We start from the raw sequence: 25,886 nt of genomic DNA on the forward strand, positions 1-25,886 counted from the left end.
TGACTTAAGAAATAGTATAGTATTCACAGGATGACAGTTGTCATTGTCTTAACTATAACAGGAATCTACAAACTCTTGGTAGTTTATGCATGGGCACTGGAAACCCGCACAGAGAGCACAAGAGAGAAAGGACAAGTGATTTTGGCTCAGACATAACATGTCACAAGTGCTTGCATAAAGTGCCAGCCAGTTCATCGTCAAGCAGGAATACCTAAGTAAGCAAAAGTCAAAGGAAGGACTTCAGCTAGAAATAGCTCTTCACTAAGCACGAAAACAGCTCTTCACTAAAACACAAAATAGTAGACTTGTCTCTAAATGTTATATCCAACATTTTTCTCACAACTTCACCCACATCTCCTCATACAACTATATATGTTTATACTTGCAGAGATCACTTATTTTACCTTTAGTATTAAAAACAGAAGCTCTCAGTATATTAAGTTACATCAGAAACAGATCAGGTAAATTAAAGCAGTAACTTTCCCATGTTACTGAGCATGTTTCAAGTCTGTGCTCAATTGCAACAGTCTCATAGAATTTGTGTACCTTAACACTACAGTAATTTCAAGGTTGATTCTGAATATACTGTTTTTTTTAAATATATATATATATATGTCCACTTTATTCTAGTTCAAATAAAATGGTCTGGTTTTACTTTTACGCACGTATTTTCAAAAGTATCAAGTCCCATTAATGAAAGGGAAAAAAAAAGAAAAAAATAAAAAAGCACTACAGAAAAAGCACATACAGAGTCTGTGGTGCAGCAATGTGTGAAGGAAAACCTTTCTACATTCTACAGAATGAGAGAAGAGCTCTTGTGGTTCCCTTGCCCTCTGCAGCAGACTGAAGCAAGGGCATGCTAACTTCCATGCTATTTTCAGTCGTGAATTTTGCCATTTGGAGAACAGCCTGCTGCACACAGTAACGAACACATTGACACAGTAAAATGGCAGTCCTGACCTACTAAATCTGTAACCCAGAACTAATCTAATTTTTGTTTTTTTAATATCCAACCCCACAATCTTGAGGTCCTTAACTGAGGAACTACCTGGTACAATAGCACAAATATCTTGAGCAAATGTTATTTTTGAGTTATGTGTTAAAATCTACGAATTCTTTCATTATGTTCTTCTTTCAAGAAATAGACTAAAGAAACCAGACACTTTCCTTTCTGAAGTACCAAATCTCTGGAGAATTAATCCGACATCACTGAAGTAAATAGAAATTTCATCATTAATGTCAATGATCAAAGAATCGGATCACAGAACATAATGGTGTTTAGAACCAAATACAGCTTCCCAATCAAATTTTAAGGAATAAAAAAAAAAACCAAACAGTAACAGACACTAATGGCAGGAATGTTATTATTAGTTGCTCTAAATTGCAGTGTAGGTCCTCAGAGTTCTTGATTCAAACTCAAAACATATATAGTATCGTATCATTGATAACATCTCATATTGGCAAAAAGACTTCCCTGGCTTATTTTTTTCCCCACCTTCTTTTACTGTAATACTGATTTTACAGTAAAAGTAGAATATTAAAAAAAAGAAAAGTCACAGAAGATGTTCCTGGCATGATTACCTTCTAGGAATTGGATAATCCTTTATAAATCTAGGCATCTGGACACAGATCATTATCTATAAAGACACTAAAATACATATTGTCAATGATAGAAGAAAATGTCAGATGGGCAACAACTCAAGAACATAGAAACCCAACACAATCAAAAAACTGCTATACAGCAGAGTGAAAGTGAATCTGCTAGTTCAGTTTTGGACACATCAGGAGAGCACTGACAGCAATTGTAAAGCTCTCTGTCAGAAAAATGAAAAACTCTCAAACATAATTAGTACAGGCTTTTCTGCAGCTGTGTTGAAAAAGGAAAAAAACACTGAAAATGTAGCACTCCTAAACTGAGTAAGACAGAAGGTAAAGAACTGTACTTTTTGAAAGCATGAAGGTTTCAGTTTCTCCTCTTAACCAGCTGACTAGAGTGCCTTGACAGCTGCTCAAATTTATTTATATGATACCTCCTCTAATGTCACTGATGTTAGTGACCACACTGTCCCTTTGCAGAGTCCAGGGGGGAGGGGGAAACAAATACTTGTATTCAAGGACGACTTCCTGTTCTTATCAAAGTATTTGTAATTTTCTTTAATTGACAGTTGCATTAACTAGCTCTAACCTGACAAACTCTGTCAGAAAACTCTTATAGGTCTTCAATTTACAGAAAAGTCTTTTTAACTGAACAGCTATCAAGTTTATGTGTGGCTGGCAACACCACAATGAAAGCAGGCTAAGAGTACAGGAAAAAAGTCCCACAAAATTAAACAGCTTGCAAAGTATTTAAAACTTTCCTTGAACACACCAATTAGTCATTCTTTATTATAATTACCATAGCAGTGCTACGGTAATCTCAAATCTGGATCATGAATTTGAAGATCACAAAAATCTGACCATAACGAGCCTATAACCTAAATACATCATGGAACTACACTATATTTGTACTGTACTGTAGTATATTTAAGCCATGCACATCTGTGTGCCAATCCCACATCCTGACAGCTTCCTGTTACAACAGGGCCATGGAAATCTTTTATTGGCATTGCATTTTGTTATCTCAGGAACTACCATTTTGTCTCTAGATTTGGCATCCAACACCTTTGAACCCAGTAAGTGAAAATATATACAACCCTGTGTGCTTGAGTTTCTGAGGAGCCCATCAATGCAACATGAGTATTTCTGCATTCCACACAGAATACTATATTCTCTTTCACAGCTGCATTCTCTACGGCTTTCTCCTTCAGACAGAGATCAGTGAGACTGAACAAACTTGGTATTCTTTCTACAACCACGTAACTGTGCAGCATCCAAGGCCTCGTAAAGCTCTCTAACTCTGGGTCTAGTCCTTGGGGACAGAACAAAGGGAAGGCAGAGAAAAAGCAACACAGAATACTTTTAGGGAGGAAAGTACAATGTGCTCAGGTGCAACCTGATGGACCGGTGGCTCTCCCTCTACTTCTTTCCATGCCTAGAACTTATTTTCCTTGTTGCAGCATGACACAGCTGGCAGGAAAAGCACAGTGCAGCAGCAAATCTAAGGAATATTCTTTGTACATGGTGTCAGCCAGGTAGGGAGATGGCCAAAACACTATCTCTCCTTTGCCCTTTACTCCCCACCCAACTATCACAGCACATCTGCAACACTAATTCAAAGTCAGACAAATGAATACATGTTTACAGCAGTACAATAAATGCATTTCTAAAGGAGATTCAGCATTTCCAGCAGGACAAAGCCAGCTCTGACTGCAAGAGAAGGGAAAGTCTCCCTGAAGAATCCTTGTGCTGGTAGAAGCCGCTGACTGCAGCAAGTGGTGGCCAGAAGCATTCATAAATCTGCAGCACAAAGGATGCAGGGAACCAAGCAAGTGACAAGAGAAAGACAGCCCTTGCAGAGAAATACAGTTTAAGTGACTTTTTAAAATTTGTGCAGAAGGGTCACTATACTGGAACTGAGATCAGAGTTGGATCTGTTAGGGCTTAGGATATATTTTGTGGGAATATGAGGTGAGGGAATGAAGAACATAAAGTGTCATGTGCAGTGAGCCATGTATGAGGCAGTATGAGGCTGGAAGAACACAAAGGGATGCACAGAACAACTAAATATCCACAAAAGAAACCACCAGTATCCCTCTTGAGCAAAGGTTTGAGTACTGTCCCTACCACAGCTGCTGAGATCTTTTAGTGAAATTCCAGTGTGAATTCAAAAGGTCACTGTTCCCTAGGAACTTGTATAAAAACAGCAGCGTAGCTCACTTTGGTCATCTAACACCTAAATCCTAGTTGGAATTAATAAAAATGAGGAGAAAACCCATCAGAAAACGACAGAGAGACGTTAACTACTTCTAAGTTCTGAAGAAGTGACTGCAGAATGGTGTGATGGCTGCAAATCTCTATTACAAGGACCCCAAACACTTACCTGTATATGCCAGTACAGATTTTACATTACATAATAAACCACAAAAAATTTTAAATGGCATGTAGTTTATGAAGTTCAGTATCTTATTAACACTGGCAAAAATTATTACTATCAATACAGACAGACACATTTATGCAGACGTGGGAATTAAGTAACACAGTGGTCACACTTAAGTTCCTTTCCACTGAAGATGAGGGATTGAAATTTTCTTTACACAAAAAAGTACAATGTTTTCTGAATCAACAGCATCCTCTGTTGGCAAGAGACACACTCTGATCTTGCTAGCTCTGAAAAGCAGCCATTTATGAAAGCACAGTCAAAAGCAGCAAGTACAAAATTCTGGCAATCATTTTAGCAGATCACCTTTTTTGCTAATGTGCTTTTTTCCATAAATTGCTAATCAGTACTTTAAAAGTACTGCTCCTCAGAGTAATACGTCTTTTTATTCCAACACTGCTCTTTCTAACAGTCTGTGGGAACAACATATTTCCTATAGCTCCTTGCACACTTTCACAAAGCTAGGGAGCACCAAACCATTCAGATTCCCCTCTAATTTCCTAAATTTTTACTTATTTTCCTCACCATCTCTGATACAAGAGAAATCAAACTTTCTGATAACAGTAAGCACAGGCATTACTCCAAAAATGTTCTAGTGGAACAAGTGAACATATTCCCTAGAAAAGTGATTAAACTCAGGACAAGAAATTATAAGAGTTGTGCCAGCATCGGCAAAAAAAATCTATGCATCAAAACTTTAACCCCCAGCAGAGACTACTGTTGTATATTTCTATTCTTGAATTATTTACAAAACTCTGCATCCTTCTCCAACAAACATTTCACAAAGGTGTATCAATCACTATATCCTGTATGCTGTAATGTCAGGCCTTGCATTAAAAAAGATTTCTGAGAAGTAACAGAAGATTGATTGATAAGGAAGTTCCATGGAATTCCATCAATTAGACCTCTTCAAATTTTTGAAGGTGAAGAAAGCTGCCAACCAGAAGAAAACTGGTACATAAAGCACATTCTTTTATCTATATAAAGCAAAAAAAGGTCATCAATGAGCAGGGTAGGGCTGCTCTTTCATTTACAGTCTCAAAGAAAAGCATGTCACAAGGTAGTGACATCTCAAAAGGTAGTGCTACAAAAATCAGTATGTTAAAACTGTGATGCTCTAGGTGCACATGCAATTCAAATAGAAAAAAAAATAAACACAACTCCTAAAAAACAATAGCAAAGTTAAACAAAATGGAATAGCTGCACTGATGAATCACTGATCCTAAAAGAAGAACTGAATATATCATCCTGAATTTGAGGAAAAGAATAAACCAAATGTTTTTATAGTCCAAACAAGCAAGATGTCCTAACATAAATTCTCATATCTAACATGTCCGTCCACATTGCTGATGACAATAACAAAACTATAAATGAGTAAATAAGAACAATATTATTTCTTGGTAAATGAACAATACTATTTCTTGGACTACACACAACCACCATTAATCTCTAATGTGTACTAAAGCAGCAATATGCGAAATGACTTTGTGTGCTTAGATCTCCTGAATTTTTGATCCAAGAGTTGCAAAGACAAGACAGTCTTGAACAAACACTGCAATATATCATAAGAGAAAGGGGTTGTGGCTTTGAGTAAACAGAAGTGTATTTTAAAACATCCTATACATTCACTTACTGTAATCATCAATTGTTATGCAGTAAGCACAGTACTGTTACATCCTAAGAGATTGTGGCACAGCTCTCTTTCTCCCCATTGCTTAAGAATACACTCATATTAACAAGGTTCATGTAGTAGAGCAAGACCTGTTTTCAACATTTGAAATAAACACCATTAACACCCTCCTACCAACCTAAACACACTAAAGCCTAAAAACATTTCTTCCCCCGCCAATGACAACTATCACACATCTATAACAAAATCTTGTGCTAAATTCTTTCAGACTGTATAGTGTGAACTGCAGTCTAGCAGAGCTGGGGAGAAAGTTTCCTAATTTGAAGTTTTAACAATCTGATAGCTGGAAGAATGAAAACCTAACAGATTTGCCCGAATAGGACAATCAAACTTTCTCCATGATGAACCTGTATCTCTGCCTATGTGTCCAGAAAAGGAAATTGCAACCTACACTTACACAAAGGGTTAAAAGTAATAAATTACTTCCAATATATATTTTCCAATTATTTTAACTATATTTTATCTCTTTTCAAAACACATTGATAAATATACAGGAGATACGAAAATATCATTACATGTTTGTAACTCAATTACTAAAAGTATCTTATTCTAAACAGTAGTACTTTTATTATTTGAGAACTCTGCCAACATCACTTCAAATGAGTATGAATTTTTGTTTTCCAGTAAAGTAAGCTAATGCAGTTGCCAATACAAATTGTGGCAGAGTGCTACAAATATTCAGAGATGTACCTTTGAGTCAAAAACAAAAACTGACATTGACTTTATCCTCTGTATTTCAAATATAATGCATTTGACGCTATCATATTGTTTTATTTTATGCAAATCTGTTTTTGAGAGACTAGTAGTCATGATGCATGAAGCAGAATGAATAGTCAGACTGCTATCCAGTGTTTTGAGTGCGTAAACAGTAACAGTTGTCCATTTTAAATGATACCAAAGTAGAGCAAATGCATATAAACTAAAATCTATTTCCATCTGAAAAAAGCATCATTACTCCTGCCTCTCCAAAAAACACAAGAAATCCACCCGTACAAACAATTATGCCAACACCATAGTAATGGAAATTCGTTGAAGACTTAGTGCAGTAAAGGTCTATGCACTACCTCATCAATTTTCTAAGTATTTCACAACAGCTCAGCTGACAAGAAACAGCCCTTCTCAATTTCCTGATCCACATCCATACTCAAAACTTACCAGGTTTTCTCTTTCAATTCTTTGCTGCTCTTTCTGCCTGTTGAGGGCACTGTGGTACAATCTAGACGGCACTAAGGACGACGTCTTTAACGTGCTACTTCTCTTTGGCCTTGAAGACTGTCTGGACAGTTCTTTTAACAGCCTCTGGTTTTCCCGATCAATTTGTCTTACTTCTTCATTTGTGAAAGAGTAATTTTTCCTTATTCCTTTAGATGGCTGATCGATAGTTAGTTTTTGCTCGTTTTTATCCAACTGCAAAAAAGCTTTAAAATAACAAAAAGTGAAATAAATACACAGATTGGAAAGCACAGCTTCAGGAACTCAGTACTGAAAATAAACTAGAATCAAGAATTAAACCATATATCAGTATATAGATGTTGGCGCACAGAAAAAGATTTAAACTTTGCTCCAACCTTAATCTAATGTATCCATCTCAGCTGAGCAGGAGAACAGAAACAATGTTTCAGACAGAAAACTGACACTGGCTCAGACACACGGATGGCAGTTCCTAAAGTGATTTTGTTGATCTTAATTCCTACAGCAACTCTACATCATGCTGGTTCAGAAAATGCAAGGGGAATGATGAAAATTAAATTAATGGATGGAGAGAAATGAGTGAGCATGTATAACAGAAGAAAAATCACTGGGGCATGGAAATTTTAAAAAGTAAGCAAACAGCAATCAAATCATGATATAAGGTTTTGAGACAAAGAATGTACACTTAAAAATACACAGCAAGTTTGACTTGCATGATAAGATAACCGGAAAACTTCACTCTTAGCCAGAGCCAGCTATATTTATTACAGTTCTACTGGAGCTTTCCTGTTGACCTATTTCTGAGCCTTTGCTTTCTAAAGCTCTGCAGCAGATCTTCTGGTAACTGCTTAAGTTGGTTTGCTGTCATGGTGTTACCCCATTAAACCATTGCATTATCTATGGTACAGGAATGGCAGTATCAGGTTGAGACACACACAAGAAAACTTTCCTCATGCCATTCCCCACACTCTTCCAATATCACACGGCTTTCAGAAGACATGCTTCACTCTTACCCCTAAAATTCCCACAAAAGCAAAGCAAGCATCCAAAGCAGAAAAAAAAAAAAACAAACCCAAAAGCAGACATGCAGTAATATTTCCTCAGCAAACTTGCACATTAGAAATCTGTTTGCAAGAGATGTCTGAGGCAACCTGGCAACCTAACAGTGAAAAAACCTCAAAGAATGTATTTTCTTACTTCAAAACAAAATGAAATCTTTCTTGCAGTATGTCAACTGAGTTTATGTCAGAATTAATGCAAGTAAATATTGTTACTGCCTTTGAGAAATTTAAGAATAGTATCCAAATGCAAAATCCAAACACTTCATGAATTTCAATATCCCTCTGGAAATTAGTAAGCTTGCACTATCACCATGCTAACCAATAAAGGTAAGAACTGCCCCTTGTCGGCTCTAACTGTGAGATTTCCTGCATTAGCAAATTCTGCTTTTATTTGTCAAGAGAAGAATCAAATCGCCTTAAAAGCAAGACAAAATGCAAAGTAGTGCAATTCAGGTGTGCCACTAACAGGTTAATAAAATATAAATATATTGAAAAGCATCTCTACTGTTTAGCAAGTTATTCTCAAGGTAAAACTAGTATAGCCATCAACACGATTGCAGGAGACAAACCTGGAATGAGACTCATCTGGATAAGCCTATAAGGGACAATAAGAAATGCAAAGAAAATAACTAGAGCCATACAATTCCCATTCACAACATCAAGTTGCAGCACACATTTCTGTAAAAAATATTTTAAAATGTTTTTATGGGAACATGCAAAACCAGCACTGCAGAACACAGCTAGAATAAAGTAATTTGAACAACCATCTGAAGAAGATACGATGTTACATAACTGATTATCGTATTCTTACAACACTCGGAAAGGTAATTTTACATTTTGCCTTATATCCATAGCACCTCATGAGTTAAAGAGGTTTGAACATCATATGCAAGAGTGGAAATCAGGTTGTGACAAGGAACAGTCCTTTAACTCAAGTCTTGATCTAACCTTGTAGCATCAATGCTATTGGTGATGAAGTCTGTTACCAGAGACATTTAAATTTCTGAATAACTGTCAGTGCAAATTGCCAACAATTCTTTTGCTTCTGTGAAAGGTGTGAACTAGTCAAAACCAATTTAAAGCGATGACATTCTGGATTAAGACTTTTTCAATTAGAAATACAGGTTTTATGCCTTCACTGGTCCATGACTGTTAATTCACTGTAAGATAGCAGGATATACTTTGGTGGAGACTGTATGTATACACTTTTGATGTAGCTATGAACTATAGCCACAAAGAGATTAAAAATTATTCTGTGTAATTACTTACTACTTGTTTTCTGACTTGCTCACTTTTCTGTTAAACTGCTGTTAGATGCAATGAAAAAATAAACCCAGAGCACCGAGGTGAACAAGCGACGTTTCCCTTCCGTCCCAAAGCCGGTCAGTAACTACTACTAGAAACAATGATTCAATGAACCCTGAAGCAACTGCTACATGCAGGCTCAAAAAGCACTATGTTACTTTGTCACTCAGATTTCCTGAGAGTAGGGGATGCAACTTCAGCAGCATTAAATACCCCCTATTTTACCAGAAGCTCTCAGGCAATTAAAGAGTGAATACCTATCTATATATATATATCCATGCATTGCTCTACTGGGTACTACTTCTTACATATGCAAGTAAAGCATGACAAAATTTTACTAACTTTACTCTCATATTCCAGCTTCTTCAGTCACATCCCCCCTCAACACACAGACTTCTCTTTTTTAATTCACTTCTTCTTCCTTCTTCCTTTCGTCAGCCTCCCATAAGCCTTTTTCCTTTGAATATATATCCCTTCTACAGCACCTCGTCCACACCTGTTATCACCTCACCACAAAGGTAGCCTTTCCCACTAGTGTCAGGCAGAGACTCCAGCGCACTTTCTTCAGTATGTTGTTCATTCTTAGCCTCATTATTACATAATCATTCTTAATGTAGAAACTAATTTTACTACTGCCAACAGCTTTCTGGCAACTTTTGAGGTTGAGAGCTTGCTAACAGTCATAATACTGAATTTATCACAACTCAAGAGAAATATATTAATACAGTGGAAGAATTAACACCACAAAGAAGTGATTCAGTGAAGCCTGAAGTTATTCAATGAAGCCTCAGCAGAGGACGGCCAAAACTCAGTAAGTAATCTACTGATAGATGGCTGAATTACAGAAGACTCATTAACTTTGCACCAGAAGTTCAGACCCAATAGAATACATGTTGCACTATTTTTTCAAGAGAATGGAATGAAAATATCAATCTAAAACTCTCCAGCTCCTTACTACTTTCTTCTGTTCCTCAAATGATGTTTTGATTCTTAGCCTTCTATACGACCCAAGATTCACATTTGAAATTTCACAACTAGCTCTTTGCTGCAACACTGCTGCAAGAAATTAAGCTGCAAACACCACTACAAAGCAAACCATAACCCACTGAACCCTATCCATAGATAAAACATTTTAAACCATACAAATGTAAACTGATCTCCATAGGAACTGTGTAACAGGAGAGTCTGAAGCTTAGTAGAAAAAAGATAAACAACAGAATGTATACTGTCTCATTTTACTGAAAAAGGCTCACTAATACTACAGCATGCTTGTTCCTAAAAAAACAAGCAAAAGCAGAAGAAATAACTACTTCTTAAATGATGCTCAAATAAATCACAGAAGCAAACTAGAACGCAGTGAGGAAATACTTCTGTAGGTCTTCCTGAAGCAGAGTTGACATTGTTTCCATGGTTCAGAAAGACACTTCTGACCCCTGAACTTCAAATCCACAGTAATAGTTGCCACTGCTGCTAGTTACTGGGCTAAAAATCTGTCCAACCTTTACTCTCCAAAACACCATTTATATTGCATCATATTCCACACACTTACTTTGACAGAAAATTAGGTAATCCACAGCAGGAATGTATATCCAATGTGCACTGAATGCACGCCACCACTCACTGGTAACAACATTGCTTTCGTGGCAAAGACAGCAGGCATCAATTTCATGGCAAAGACAGCAGGCCAGCACGTGCCAACAAAACCAGAGACAATTCACCACCAATAAGAAAAAAAGAATCAAGATTCCAAATGCTATTAAATACTGTTGGCACAGTTCATAACTCAGGTGTTTGAGTTTCAGTTATTTCAATAATCTCTTCAACAATGCACCTACACTCCTTAATCACAAAGACTAAGTTTTTTACCTATTTTTCCAGTGGCCACTGACAAGGTGAGATAACACTACAGTTTGAGGTTATGATTTAAGGTTCTAAAGACTTTGTAAGTCTTGGAACAATGAAATATGATTCACCTATCATATTCATACTCTATCAGTGGGTAATTAGTAATTTAACTAAACTCCTACTTACTTTCAGTAAGTACTGAAAGTTTCTTACTTTGTCAGTCAGACCTCAAATATAATTTGGGGGAGGTGATAAATAAGCAGCAGACTTTGCATAATGACTTGCACAATGTGCAGTCTACTTCTCCTTTACTGGTAAGCAGGAAAAGAAAATTCCCTGGCATTCACAGGATTTCTATGAAAGCTGGTTTCCATGGAGAGATACCTGACTTATTTTTTAAGCAATAAACAAGCTGTTTATTGCTTTCAATTTCTAAGCACTGAAATAATCTTGCAGAATAAGAAAGGCCAAACATTATATAAAATATAACTTATAATTAGCAAGTCAAATGCATTAGGACAGGATGATACAGCCATCCTAACAGCATTAAGGCTAAAATTAAAATCATGCATGTTTCAGGATATCTTTTGCAATCCCAATATAAATTGCTTCAATGCTTACACTTAACTTTTTATTTTATACTGCTACACTACCACATATGTATCACATTTTAAAAATACAAAAGGATTAAATAAATCACATTGTCAATATATAGTAGTTTCAGAGTGAAACTATATCCCTGTGGTATCTCTAAACACATGCTTCCTAGAACATTTATTATTTCAGGCCACAGATCTCTTTAAAAGAGATTTTGGAGAATTCACAATTTGATGGGTGTTTTTTTTTTAGGAAAAGGAGAATGTCCTTTTCAGGTAAAAATTTTCCCTATTTAAACAAGCTTAAACAGGGCTGCTGGTTATCACTTCATATCATGAGAAAGACAACATATAGGTCAGAAGTGCTGGACTTTTTTCTACATAATTACACATTTTCTCATGGATATTGGGGAAGTCTGGATCTCTTCATTACCTCAGAGATTTTCAATCTGTTTTCAAACTCAAAGTATTAGAATGAGCTAATAATTGCTCTTCTATCTCAACACAAATTTTTAGACCTGTGAAAACCAAGCACATGAATATAAACACACACAGAAAATAAATTCAACCTCTGAACATATACACTAAATAGAATTTGACAGAAAAACTATAAAGGTTTGCCTCAGCTCTACAGTCTGGATGCATGTATATTTCAGAGTCTACTTTAAATTTAGATACTGCTTAGCAGCTTTTCTGCAAATATACTAGTTCAGCATGAATGAACACACAGATAATATATCCCTAAAAGGTGACAGTTTCAGATATCAAAAACTTGTTGCATTTCTTGAGTGACAAATTATATGAGAAAAAAAAGTTAAAGTGATTGCTACATGTTCAGTTGAAGCTGCTATATAATTTTCTACAATAGATTTTATTCAGAAATGCAGAGCTTTCACTTTCATAATAACGATATTTATATTACAGAGCTTTTCAGAGAGGGAGCTCAGACTATTTTTAAAATCTAAGGCATAGAAGATGCAAAAAGATTTATCAGCACAGAGGTCAAAGAGAGCTTCAAGGACAGAACTGGTCTTCAGTCTGTGGCCAATTGCCCTACTTACCCCATCACACCACCTCCTCAAGTTAATAATAGCTAATACCATGGATTTACAGACTAATTCTCACAGATGCTTCTGTAAAATAAGCAGGTATCAACCCCATTTTACAGAGAAGAAAACACAAAGCACCGAATTCTTTAGCACTGTATACACCTTGTGCTATCCCATTGCATTGATACCAAATAAATTTAGATGGAGATACAGAGCAATTTTAGCAGACAACTGTTCTGAACTACAGAAAACAGAAGACTTGCTTAAGGACAGACAGCAAGTCTGTAGCACAATGGGTTGAGATGGATGAGTGCTTAGTTCACAATCATATACTTAACCCATCTCTTGATCTGTAAAATAATCAAGACATAGGACTAAGTAAAACAACATCGGAAAAAATTCCAGTTTATTTTATTCCTAGCTTTTTAACGTGATTTATGAAATTACTTTCAAAAACAATCTTTCACAATTTATTTCTTTGCATTGCCATATTTAATTCTCCTTTTGTGTTCATATTACTCAGGAATACAGCAGAGGAAATAACTCTGACATTTTTATTTTTATGGGCTTAGAATATTGCTTTCAGCCATTAATTTTCTGAAATATCTTTAAGGTTTATAGCAAAGTGCAAACATCATCAAACCACAAAACAATTACATACAAAGGTCCATATAACATCATTAAACAACAGAAAAACTGTATGCTACCTGAAAAATTATAATCACACATGTTATCAGCAATATCCATCTAAAAACTATCAAAATGCAATATACACTAGGGGGACTAACTATGACATTTCTAATTAGAATGATGCCATTTGTGAGATTTTAGCCTATTAAGAAATGCATAACTGAAAATTTGGCTTCTATCAAGAACAAGCATAGCTTTAGAAGTTGTAAAGGCATGATAAATTTTTGTCTACATATAATTTTTAAATGCTTACAAACAAATAATTTTCAATATGAACACAAATATGTAAAGGACAAATAATATAAAGGAAAAATTGTTTTGTTTACTTTTAACTGCAACAGTTTCTAAATTATTTAATTCTGCTTTAAGATAAACAAACCACCTAACTGCCTAATAACCAGACTCTTATGCTAGTCCAAAACGTGCTCCTTGAACACATTTCTTTCCTTTTTTTGTTCTTGCAATTCTTTTTTTAATACAAGAGATTCTACTCTTCCCAAATGCACACACTGGTAATGTGAACAATCATACAAAATTAATTACTGCATGCACCATAGAAACGAGACAGTAACAGATCATGTGGAAATTCTGCAAGTATCTGGGGACCTTGGGAAATTAAACTTGCATAACTGCTGTAAATGCTTAGGTCTAGCCATATTACAAGCATATGTAAAAAAAAAAAAAAAGCTTCATTAGTATAAATTACACAAGAATATTATTAAAACCAAATCATGATTACTTGATTTGATATATTATTTTGTGCACTCAGATCTGGGTTTGCAGTGTTCTCACTTGAAGCACTGTCTATGCCTTTGCAGTTCTGATGAACATTTAATGGAGACTGGGAGGTTGGGGAAAAATTATTTGCCACTTTCTTTTTTCTTACTGTGTACAAAAAAAACATGTAAGCAATAACTCAGAATAAGATTAGCTCCTATTTTGCCAGTTACATTCCACAGTTAATAATGCTGCCCCATTTAAACTTCAAAATGCCCAGACTAATTAAGCTGTGTTGTGCTTGCCCATTTATAGAGGCATTTGGGAGTAATATGCACGTTAATCAGGAATACTAGCTGTCAGACTATATGAATTCTACTTCTCTTTACTCTATCTTTATTATTCTTATTTAGCATTGGTTTTCAGTTTTGAGAGAAAGGTTCCTCTCCCCAACAGAGATTAATCTCTGAGAGTACCCATTCTGAGCTATAATACCCATTTGTTTTAGGGATGAGATGAATCTATTGCTAACCACCAGTTATTAACTAGCTTCTTGCTAACAGGGATCAAATAAAGACAGGACATCATATTTTCAATAGCCTAACAGCAACTCTACTGACATCATGTTTGACAATTGTTTGTTTGGAAATGTTTCCAGCATGAAAGAGTGGCTGAAGCACAAGGCCTGTCATAGATGAGAGTAAGATGTACCAGAGTAAGATGTACCTTTCCTGATAGCTAGTGTTGCTTTTCTGAACATCAGAAGAACTTCTGTAGGATTTTTTTCTGTACAGTTTTACCCATAGGCAAGTTAAACCATGTAAGCAATACATTTGAAATCCTTATTCACTAGAAGCTCAGTCTGGCAAGGTGCAAAGTAAAGAAACACAACACATGCAGTTTTAGTCATGCCAGTCTTACATGAACACAGCAAACCCGGTTTGGAATGTACCAGACTTAAACTGCAAGAGGCTTTCCTCACCCAAGATCAGCAGATTTCTTGAGTCAAGCCTCTTTTAGTTCACAGATTTTTGTACCAAAAACTCTGGGCCATAAAAACAAATGCAAAAGCACTGTATAGACCTTAAAATATGCACATAAGACCATCCAGGGTATTCTCACCCTATATAATGAAGGTTTGCATTGAAAGTGGGGACAGAGATTCCAAATTTTCTCTTAGGCTTCATTACTAAGATTTTTTAAGTCTATTGGCCAGAAGTAACCACTTGAGTTTTAGCAAAGATAATATATTTTTCTTTTTAAAGTACCTTTACTCAACCTATGGTATTTTAGAAGACAGACACCCAGTTCTAAAACAATTTCAAATACCTCTGTTTAATTCTCAAAAAGGTACTAGAAGTTAAATAGATGAATATTATTTACCATGCAGTGAAATTTTGTACTGTCTTTCAGTTTTGGAGGTTGATAATCCAGCATTTCTACAGAAAGGGTTATGTTTTTATTTAGATATTAAATCGTGCCAGAGTCCAGTACAGCTAAAAATGCATGTGCAGTTTTATTATTCCATTTTTTAATATATCAAATATTTTTTAGATTCACCCCATCTGTGTATCTTACTTTTAGGCATGTGCAAACCAACACATGCTGCTTCTCTCTACTGCAGAATCAGTACTGCTACACAGAGAAGAATTCAAAGAATTAGATCAATACTACTTAAACACCAACCAGTTTTAAAAATACCCTCAACACATTAAAACCTTGCTATTAGAACACAGTTGTTCTCAACAATGTGCAGATGTTATATTTTGTAAAAAGAAAATTTAAAAATCACCTTTCAGAAGCTGATTCAGGTCCATGGCATCATGCAAGACTTTTCGACTATATCTGCGATCAAAGTCCGAATCTAATTAAAAAAAATAGAGATATAAGATTGAATTTCCCAGCACCATAGGTTTTGCACATTTAGTGTTGTACTTAAATTCTCAAAATTACCATATAATTCTTGGTTCACATTTTCCTGTCTCTTTACTTTCAGTTTCTTATCATTTGATGCTACAAATTCAAACGACTGGATAGGACTGATGTCTGGAGTTGACAGAGGTGTTACATCAGTCACTGTGTCTTCAGACTCCTCCAAATCATCACCAAGTTTTGTTTTTTCTTCTGCTAGTTTCATTGTTGACTTGAATTTTTGCTTTGGAGACAGAAGAGCATTTCTACAAGCACCGTTCTTTGGGGAAGAATGAGATGAATCTGATAAACAGCTATCAGAATCCGTATCAGAACAATCTGTATCTGAGCTTGAGGATGATGATGAGGAGGATGAGGAGGAGGAAGAAGAGGAGGAGGAGCTGATAGTATATTTTTTGGTAGCCTTTTTTATGTTGTTTGGTTGCTTAGCTGACTTTGGTCTAACCTTCTGTTTTTTGCCATCATCACTACTATTTTCTTCATCTGTATAATAATCTTCTTCACCTTCTTTAACTATTTTGGGAATTCCAGCAGGAACATTCTCCTGTGTTCCTGTGTTTGCTGCAGGTGTTGCTCCACCTTCATTCTCTGCAAAAGGAGAAACTGTCACAGATGAAGCAGCTTCAACAGGATCTGTGCTATTTTGTAGGGTCTGATCCTTCTGCAAATCTATCTGCTTTTCTTCACTTTTCTCCTCACAATACTCTTCATCCTTTGAATTAGAAGCCAGAGAAGTATCTGCAAGATCTGCCTTTGTAGTTCCTTTCTCTATATATTCACCATGTTCTTCAACTTTCTTTTTCTCTTCCTCCAAGTCACTGTCAAAGAAGGCATGATCCACTTCACCATCTGATATGTCTTCAAAACGGTCCATAATAAAATATGAAGTGTCACCTGCAAGCATCAGGAAACATTTCCAAAAATTTGCATACAAACAGATCCAAGTATACTTTTATAATAGTTTTGCTCATCACTCTTTTAGCTCTAGTAATTTATAATTCTGCAATTAATTACATGAAGTTGCTAGGGACAATTTCATAGCAAGCTTAGTAAAAAATTTAGCATCACCTTATTGCACACAGCTTATATGTCAGACTGGAAAGTTTCACTTTAAGCCAATCTACCACAATTTCAAAACTACTGCTTCAAAGCATATTTGTCAAACACTGTTAGTGGCTAAAAATCTTAACTATTACAAATGAAACTATGGTGTTTTATTTTGTTCCTTTAAGCTAGAGCCATTTTAAGCTAGAGCCACGTAAGAACTATCATTAGTTGGAATTTTATATTGAAAAGCTTGTTTGTATACAGTGTCACCTTCTTGGCTGACACAGCCATTCACACTGCAGACTTCCAGCACTTAAAAGTAGGAGCAATTTCAACTTACACTGAAAGATCCATGACTCTATCGGTTAAATTGTGATAGTTGTAGAGTGTGACATGTTTTTAGTTTGGACAAGGAGCCTGCTTCTCATGACAGTCCTCTGTAACTCACACTCCACAGTATAGTCAGGAAACTTAATGCTTTCAGGTGAACCTAGACTTTAAAAAGTGTGATCCAGGCATGAAATCAGTGCTTTTAAAGCAGCAGTCACCATTCAGTCCAGGTCATGGCTAGCCCAAATCCATAATACAGTGGATATCAGGGCCTCAGTGCTAACCATTATGCTCCACAAATCTGATGGTGTTGTGTGTTACCTCTTCTAGATTTGTATGGTGTTCAATCTTATGCATGTGGCAGGAGGATATGAAAGTGTCCACTCATTAGTAGTATATATACAGAGTTAAAATTAAAAAATCCAAATACTCCACAAACAAATAAAATTAGCCAGTAATCAAAGACTACCAGTCCCATCTAGCCAGAAGCACTTTTCTCCTACTCTTTGTAACACATTTTACGTAATTTAGTAAGCTATAACCAGCAAATATGTAACATTCTTTAGACCCGAGGAAACCAAATGTGAAGACAGTGGAAGCAACTATATGAGACTGGAGAACCAGAATACAAGATAGATACTCTCCCTTAAATCACATAAAGTTTGTTGCCATGCCAAACAAAGGTGGAAAAAATTAATTTCTATGAAATGTTCTAGCTAAAAATTACTTCAAAATACTGAATTTTTGAAAGTCATACTGATCTTTTGCCACTTCTCAAATAGTTTTAGATTTAGAGGAATTTATATGCTCCCCAAATACAAAAAACACCACATAAAACCAGAAAGTCTGGAACCTCCTGCTGTTTTAAGAATCACAAAGCCAAAGAACAGAAAAGACACTTAATATGATTAGAAGTTAATAAAGCTGAAAACACTATTCAGCAACAGAAGCAGAGGTTAATTATCAGTACTACAAAGATAACTCTAAAGCAGCTAGCTCTTCAAAGAGTAACAAAATAAAGGAGTAAAACATTTTTGGGAATGAAGACATCCAGCAAGTTAAAGTCTCCCACAAGAGCAGGCGCTAGTAATCGTGAAACGCCACCCCACTGCTGAACAGAGTACTTCATCTGCCTCCCACTCCTCGCTCAGTGGTCTAAAAGAGACACCCCTCAGGATGACGGCCTTTTTGGCAGTCTTGCTCTCACTCACAGGCACTCAGCCTTACCATTGCTATCCTTGAGCTCTGTACAGTTGAAACACTTCCTAATTTAGAGGACCACCCCACCACATCTCCTTCCTTTCATATTATTTTATTACTTATGGAACTAGCTTCTCTCCTGCTTGTAGCTGGAAATATTATTATAACTGATTGGTAAAAATAGGCATGTGGTATATTTAACTTGTTTCAAACACAGATTTGACATACTGTTGGCTCTGTTGTACATGTAAGAGCATAAGGAGCTAAGGCAAAAAGACAGGTTTGCGGGTGGATGCACACCAAATAGTATAGTGGGTTTAAAATATAAAGTTGGTTTAAAAGAAAAAGTTTTGTTACGTAATCACATCCATATATTTTTAGTTTATGTAATGCTATGCCTGCAAAGGAGACTGAACTAACTATCTCATCAGCTATAGTGTGCGGTCACCTCACAGCTTCTTTTCTGAAAAGTGAGGATGGGATTTAACTCGAGACAAAACGGCAGTGTAGAGGTGGCAAAAACTGATAAAAGATAGCAAGAAGCTTGTACATTCCCTTCCACTATTAATGTCAGCCAGGGAGCACACATCTTCCCACTCTACATGATTCAGAAATAGCTCACCTGTCAATGGGATGTTTTCTCCGAAGACTGAGCATAACTGAGTCACAGACAGCAACCACCATTACAGGAGAGACTGTTTAGCAGTCTGGCCTTGCCCAAGGAGCAGCAGTAGTAAGACCAGTCTTTCCATTCACAAATGCATATTCCACTCCTCTGGTACAAGTCCCTAACAACTTTAGCATTCATCTTAATGGGAGACATGTCTCTCATTGACACTCAATCATTCATAAACTAAAGATTAATTAATTCTGTCAATTCCATTAAAAAGAAACAAGAGGAAATAAATAAAGAGATGGTATTCCTGGATTCTATTCCACTCCTGCATCTAGAGTGTCTGCAACAGAGCTGGAATTCGCCAAGATTATGCAATACAGAAGAAGCAATTTTGCTGATAAACCATGCCTAAATCAATAAATTGGCTCTGTGTACAATCTCACACCCATTTATATACAACACAGAGTGTAATTTTACTTAGAGAAATACAGAGCTCTGCTACATTGCCAATTTTTGAAATACGGAATAAACAAGTGATACTCTGAAATCCCAAAGAAACTGTCATTGCAGTCAAACACTTACCATTAACTTCTAATGACCACTGTATTTATTTACAAAAAAAAATACACGCTTTTTGTGGCTTTCTGCATGAAACCCTCTAACACAAGAATGATCAACTTCATAGAGCAGGCTGGCCATTAATTCTTTGCCAGATCTTTTTTTAACTGTAATATTTCTTCTTCCCATATAATTCTCTACCTCTCATCCCATTTTTCTTGCAGCTCTAACAATCACTCATCACTCTAGCCAAGCGCACCCTTTTGTCTTTGCCTCTTCCTCACAGCAGCTCTTCCTAGTTTACACCACATTTTAATCCCTTCAAGCTGGGCCCATTTAAAATCAGAGAGCAGGGGCCAAGCAGCCAAGGAGAACATGCAGTCTGTCTGTCAGAGCAGACAGCACATTTTCAGCATCTGACTACCTACTGACATCATCCACATTCTCCCCAGCTGGACACAGAATGAACTCAGACCACTCAGCTCCAGCATAGGTCAACCACTGTCTGCTGCTGCACTGCCCAAAGAACAAACAGCATTTTGACATCGTCCTCCATGTAAAAAAAAAACAGATCAAGACCGTAATCACACTAGGTGTATTCAGTGTTTTTCCCCTGAGAGCTGCAAACCTGCCAACTACAACACCACCTGAAATATTTTTGTAGGCAATGCCTACAAGCAGGTCATTAGGCATGACTGCAATATAAAGGGTCTTCTACAAAGGTAGGATGGTGCATAAAAAGTCATATGAGGAGGATACAGAATTAGATGTGGATTTGTGTTTGAACATATACTGTCTTTTGAAAACATTTTTTGAATGTTAGAATCCAACACTTACGAAATACATAAGGTACCCAGTGAAAGATTCAAGGTGTCTTAAACTTGGTTAAACCTTAAAGTTATCCACTCAATCTTTCACTTTTTTAAATGCACACTATCTGAAACACATGCATTCAAGAGTACTGAAATAAACCACAGAAAAAAAAAAAATCAATGTTCAGGTACAAGCAGTGATCAACTTTCTTTTCTTTAAAGCATTCTGCTTTCATAATAAAGGAAGAGAATGATTCATATAGAGAGGACAATTGGTTTTTTTTTCTTATCTGGTAACATAAAAATTCCTAACATGTAGACTACCACATTCCAAGAAAAGCTGGGGTTTTTTTTCCTATCTGGTAACAGACAGATTCCTAGCATGCAGGACACCACACTTTGAGTTTGTATGTTATGCATCCTCTGAAGGGCCTAAATGCTATCAGGATGTCACAAGATTCTGGTATTTAACAGGAGAGGAAAACAAGCCCTTTACACGTTCTAGGGGCTGAATCAGAAATGTCTGATGTTACTGTGTGCATCCTGTGCATCACCACAAAGACCATAATACAGCACAGCTACAGTACATTCAAGATGAATCAACAGTATGTTCACAACAACAAAAAAGAACAGACATCATCTTAAGATGTATTAAAAAACATATATGTAAAGTATCAGAAGCAATGCAATATAGCATTTAGCTCCAATACGGCACCTTCTGGTTTAGGGTTGAAAGTGTTTTAAATAAAAGATTTATACTAACAATAGTACATGTTCTTTATGACACTCCAAAATCTTCTGACTTTACATTCTCATTATTCCCCCTCTGCAGATTCTGCCCCCTTAACCCTGCTGACTGCCAAGTTGCCTCTTTCTAGGGTGAACTTGAGAGAGGTTGAAAATGCTAAAGGAACTGCAGCTGACTCCTCCCTCCCTTCCTCATTTTTGGCTAAAGCTTAAGAAAATCCCAGCAAACAAACAAAAAAGACAAATTTGAAAACATCTAGAAGGGAGCTATAAAAATGTTATTATGATAAAAGTTCTGCTTTTGGGGGTTTGTTAATTCAAAAGAAGGGAAACATGGGAAAACACAAGTCTTAAACCCTGTGTGACAAACCATACATATTCAGCCCTATTTACCTCCTCTTTAATGAAAGCTTTTGTATTTGCTAGTAAGAACCAACAAAACAGAGGAAGAAATGGAGCTCTTAAGAAACTAATTCCCTTAAGGGAAACCCCCAATGAATAAAACAACCAGACTCTTTAACAGATATTCTGATTTTCCAAGCTCAGAGCACAATACCTGCCACAGCTGTTCCTCACACCACAAGTTCTCAAAACCAGGGTACCAATTTCGCCAGTCCAAACCACGATTGATTTTGAAGCCATCTACAGAATACAAGGCCTCAACTTCAGCTCAGAAAAAAACTCCAACACTATAAATCCATTCAAGCTCTGCTCCTCCATACATTCCTCACTGGACCTGAGATGGAAAGGCCAGTTGAGGCACAGGCAAGTTATTCTGCAAAACACCACAAGGTAGGCAGGAGCTGGAACTAGAATGACAAAAAAATTTAGGTTGGAAAGGATCCTCTGGACATTGTCTAGTCCACTGCTCAAAGCAGGTTCACTTTCAAAGGTGGATCTAGTTTTGCTCAAGGCCTTCTCCAACCAAGTTTTCAAAAACTCCAAGGATGAACACTTGTGCTATGTGGACACCTACTCAAATGCTTGAAAACCCTTACTGAGGATTGGAACCACATAACTTTAAGATCCCTTCCAACCCAAACCATTCTATGATTCTATAATTAATTGTGGGTTTTTTTCTTTAATCAGAATTTTCCATGCACATGGAAAATGTGCATGCGCATCCTGCAATTGTTAGTAGCTTCTATCCTTTCATAGTACATCTGCAAGAAAAATCTGGCTCTGTCCATTTAAGGCAACCATGTTGCTGCTGATCACCCCAGTTATAACTATATGGAGCTGAATCTCTTTGCTCAGGCTACAGCCTATGTGTAAATAATTATGGCTGATTAATGTAAAACCTTCTTGTTGGCTCATGAGGCAGTAGTAGACTTATGCTTGAAGTAAGTAATCTGGAAAGACCACAGAAGCACTTCTGTCCTTTGCAGACCAAATCTCACAGGAGCTACTTCCAGCTCAGATTAGAACTACTGTTGTTTCTAGTGCATCTGAAAGCACTTCCCTGGCTGATTCTCAGTTGACTTTCTAATGCCTTTTACTGCCTTTTTCTCTCTCCTAGCTAGAGAAGAAGAAGGAGGGAAGATTTACAACTTCAAATTTATGGGGTCAGTAAACACTGCCACTGTTGCCCTTACTACTCTGTGGTTTTTTCCCACTCTGTGTTTTTGGTTTGGTTTGCTTTTAGTCCTGGCTCTCTGCTGGACACAATGGAAGGATTTTTCCCTGTATGCTCTAATGACCAATGACAGATAAGCCCTCAGAACAGTTCTGTCTCAAACAGGCAGGCTCACCAGAGATGCTTCAAAGTACTCCTGAGTCTTTTTAGAAGAGTTGGAACAGAAAGTCCTGAGTCTCATGGCTTTTTCAAGGAAGAATTCAGTTCAGCCAATGGGTACTAGCAAATCCTGCAACTAAGTCAACTGCCATCATTGGTTAAAGCAAATGAGAGCACATCACCACCAACACCAAAGAGCCTGGATAACTGCTGAGCAAAGGCTTTCAAGTTAATGTACAAAGCAGGGAGGGAAGAGAACAGGCAAAAAACAGTGGGGGAAAAGAAAAAGAGGGGGGAAGAAAAAATAGTTCCTCTTGAGCCAAAAATAAGCCATTCCCCTACTGTGAAAAGCTGCAATACATTATGCTGAGGTGTGTATCTGTAGCTCCGGGACTCCACTCATACAAACACAGTAAATATTTGTTCTTTAGGCTCTCCAGCAAAGGTTACCTTGTGACCTCTTGAGCAGAAAGGCTGGGTCAGAGAATACTGAGGTTAAATGATGGGAGTGATGATGGCCACCAGGTCTGTCTAAACTGACCATGGCTACTCACTCATTGTTAAGAATCTCCAGAAAATGACTGACAAACCCTCTGAACCCAGGAAGAAAAGCAGCAGCTTAAAATTGCAATAAAAAATAAAGACAATGAATCATATGTTGATTGATAAAAGTAGCAGCAGCAGCAGCAGCCTTGGAAGGCCCTCAATTTCTGCAAGCGTAAGTGACACCACCCACATCAAAGTCTCATGGGGCTGCTGCCATACAGTTTCTCACTTCCTGGAAGAGTCCCACCTCCAACTACCTCAAAGACTAGAAGGCAGCAAGCTGCTATGGTGAAACTGGTCACTGGCATTGATCTTTTCCACAAGCGACCTGTAGCCACAGTCTTTCAATAATATAGAACTGGTACAAAAAGCCCAGAAAAGGACAGACTCTACTGTCAGGTACCGACTGAGGTGAAGAGCAAAGTAAAGATCCAGCTTAGTTTTCCCACTCCTTCTATACTGGTACATATCTATGAAGAGTATTTCTGTCCAATACCAAGATTTAAATTTGGGACATCATGTATTCAACCAGGCTATCTGTAACTGAAGGGGAAAATGTCTGGCATAACAGATCAAAACCGCATGCAAAGAAAAGGAAAACAACTGCTCTTATTATAACAAAACTTCAGCATATCTGCCATATAAAGGCTGGAGTTACATTTGCCAGTCCTGAAATTGATGGCAGGACCATAAAGGAATCAAGTAGACCACAAACCATTGATGGAGTCCAGCAGCAGATAAATTGCAGCATATTTCTGAATAACAGGCTAGTGAATATCAGTGGCAAAACACATGAACCACCTCCCACAACAGAAATGCCCACTGAACGACAAGGGTCTTCATGGTTCTAACATTACAAATTTAGTGTGCTTAGTGACCTGAATGGACAAATAGGTTGTCATCAGCATTTCTTTCAACTATTTGCATAGATGTACTTCAACACACATCAAACAGACGTGAGCTTCTGGAATAATTTCTTTCATAAGGTCCTTCATCACAAGATGTGCCTATTATCACTGTTTAAAACATACGCATACAGCTTGACAGATGTAACAATTACTTTCTCCACAACCACTGAAAATAAGATGCAATTCTTAATTTTCAGTTAATATATTTCTATATAAGAGGAACAAGCACTGCCTGGTAGAGTTGAGCAGAAAGCACAGAAATTCAGTCACTAAATCGGTATACAAATAACAGCTTCAAAAATATCACTTAGGAAGAGTCTAAATATATTTCTGTATCCTCAGAATGTTGTAAGGGGCATATGAGGTAAAAGCCTCTTGAGGAATCTCTTGCATTATATTTTTGTGTCTTGTTTCTTTCTTCAGCTGAGAAAATAGCAAGTACCAAAAAGCAGGTAAGTAGCTGAAACAGAGGACTCTATGAAATGCAACATAATATGGGTTTCCTGGAGTTCCAGTGTTTATTATTACAATGAAACACTTCAAGAATGACAAGTACTCATCACTGAATTGTAACTGAAACATCAGTTGAAACTGTTGGATAGTAATAACTATAAAAATAACTCAGCCAAGAAACATAAGTCATGTTTTAGGCCAGTTCTATCACCAGTCTTGGTCAAACATAACATCAGGAGGCAAAGAATGAAACAGCTTTAAGAAACAACTCTGTTGGAAGCAGTAAGGTAACAGTCTGCCTATCTCCCATGAATTTAGCGAGTATCCAGGCTCATCTAGGATCCAGCTCACTTTCAGATTCTTACATTTAAGCTTCAGGCATAATTTTATGTAATCCAAAAAGGCAGACTTCAAAAAGCTTGTAGATGATCCTGTCACCTATGCCACAGACGACCGTATGCCACCCCTCCTGCAAAACATGCACTTTTATGTGCTCCTGGGCCAAGCCTTCCAACGGACAGGCCAATTGCATTCAAAGCTTTGACAGGCTCTGCAGTCCGAACAGCCCTCTGAGCTCATGTAAGTCTTTTGAAGAACCATAAGGCCCTCTGAATGCCCTTCTAAATATGCCAAGCACAAAACCAAAATAAAAATCCCAATAGATCATAAAAGCTTTAAGTTCCAAGAAAAGGAATAGTATGTCCCCAAATTACTTGTTCTTTTCTCTTGTTTCTATTCCAAACCATCACAAATATTATCTAGATTGAGAAAAATCAAAAGAACAACATATGCACTACAAAACAAAAAATCCAAAGCAAACAA

The 25,886-nt window shown here is 36.9% G+C and overlaps 1 protein-coding gene across 3 annotated transcripts in view; it reads right to left on the minus strand.

Moving 5' to 3' along the window:
* Positions 1–25,886, minus strand: part of CFAP97 (cilia and flagella associated protein 97) — a 31,684-nt gene that overhangs the window by 3,861 nt on the left and 1,937 nt on the right. For all 3 annotated transcript variants that reach the window (XM_057370214.1, XM_057370212.1, XM_057370213.1), the window contains exons 2-4: positions 16,134–17,006; positions 15,973–16,044; positions 6,882–7,144 (exon numbers count right to left, since the gene is read on the minus strand). In XM_057370214.1, the coding sequence (XP_057226197.1) occupies positions 6,882–7,144; positions 15,973–16,044; positions 16,134–16,986 (1,188 nt within the window). In that variant the 5' untranslated portion in view covers positions 16,987–17,006. The remainder of the gene's footprint in view (positions 1–6,881; positions 7,145–15,972; positions 16,045–16,133; positions 17,007–25,886) is intronic.

Source organism: Malurus melanocephalus, unplaced genomic scaffold, assembly GCF_030028575.1.
Source record: "Malurus melanocephalus ecotype Western Australia unplaced genomic scaffold, MMel_1.1 scaffold_121, whole genome shotgun sequence".
Classification (NCBI taxonomy): Eukaryota; Metazoa; Chordata; class Aves; order Passeriformes; family Maluridae; genus Malurus; species Malurus melanocephalus.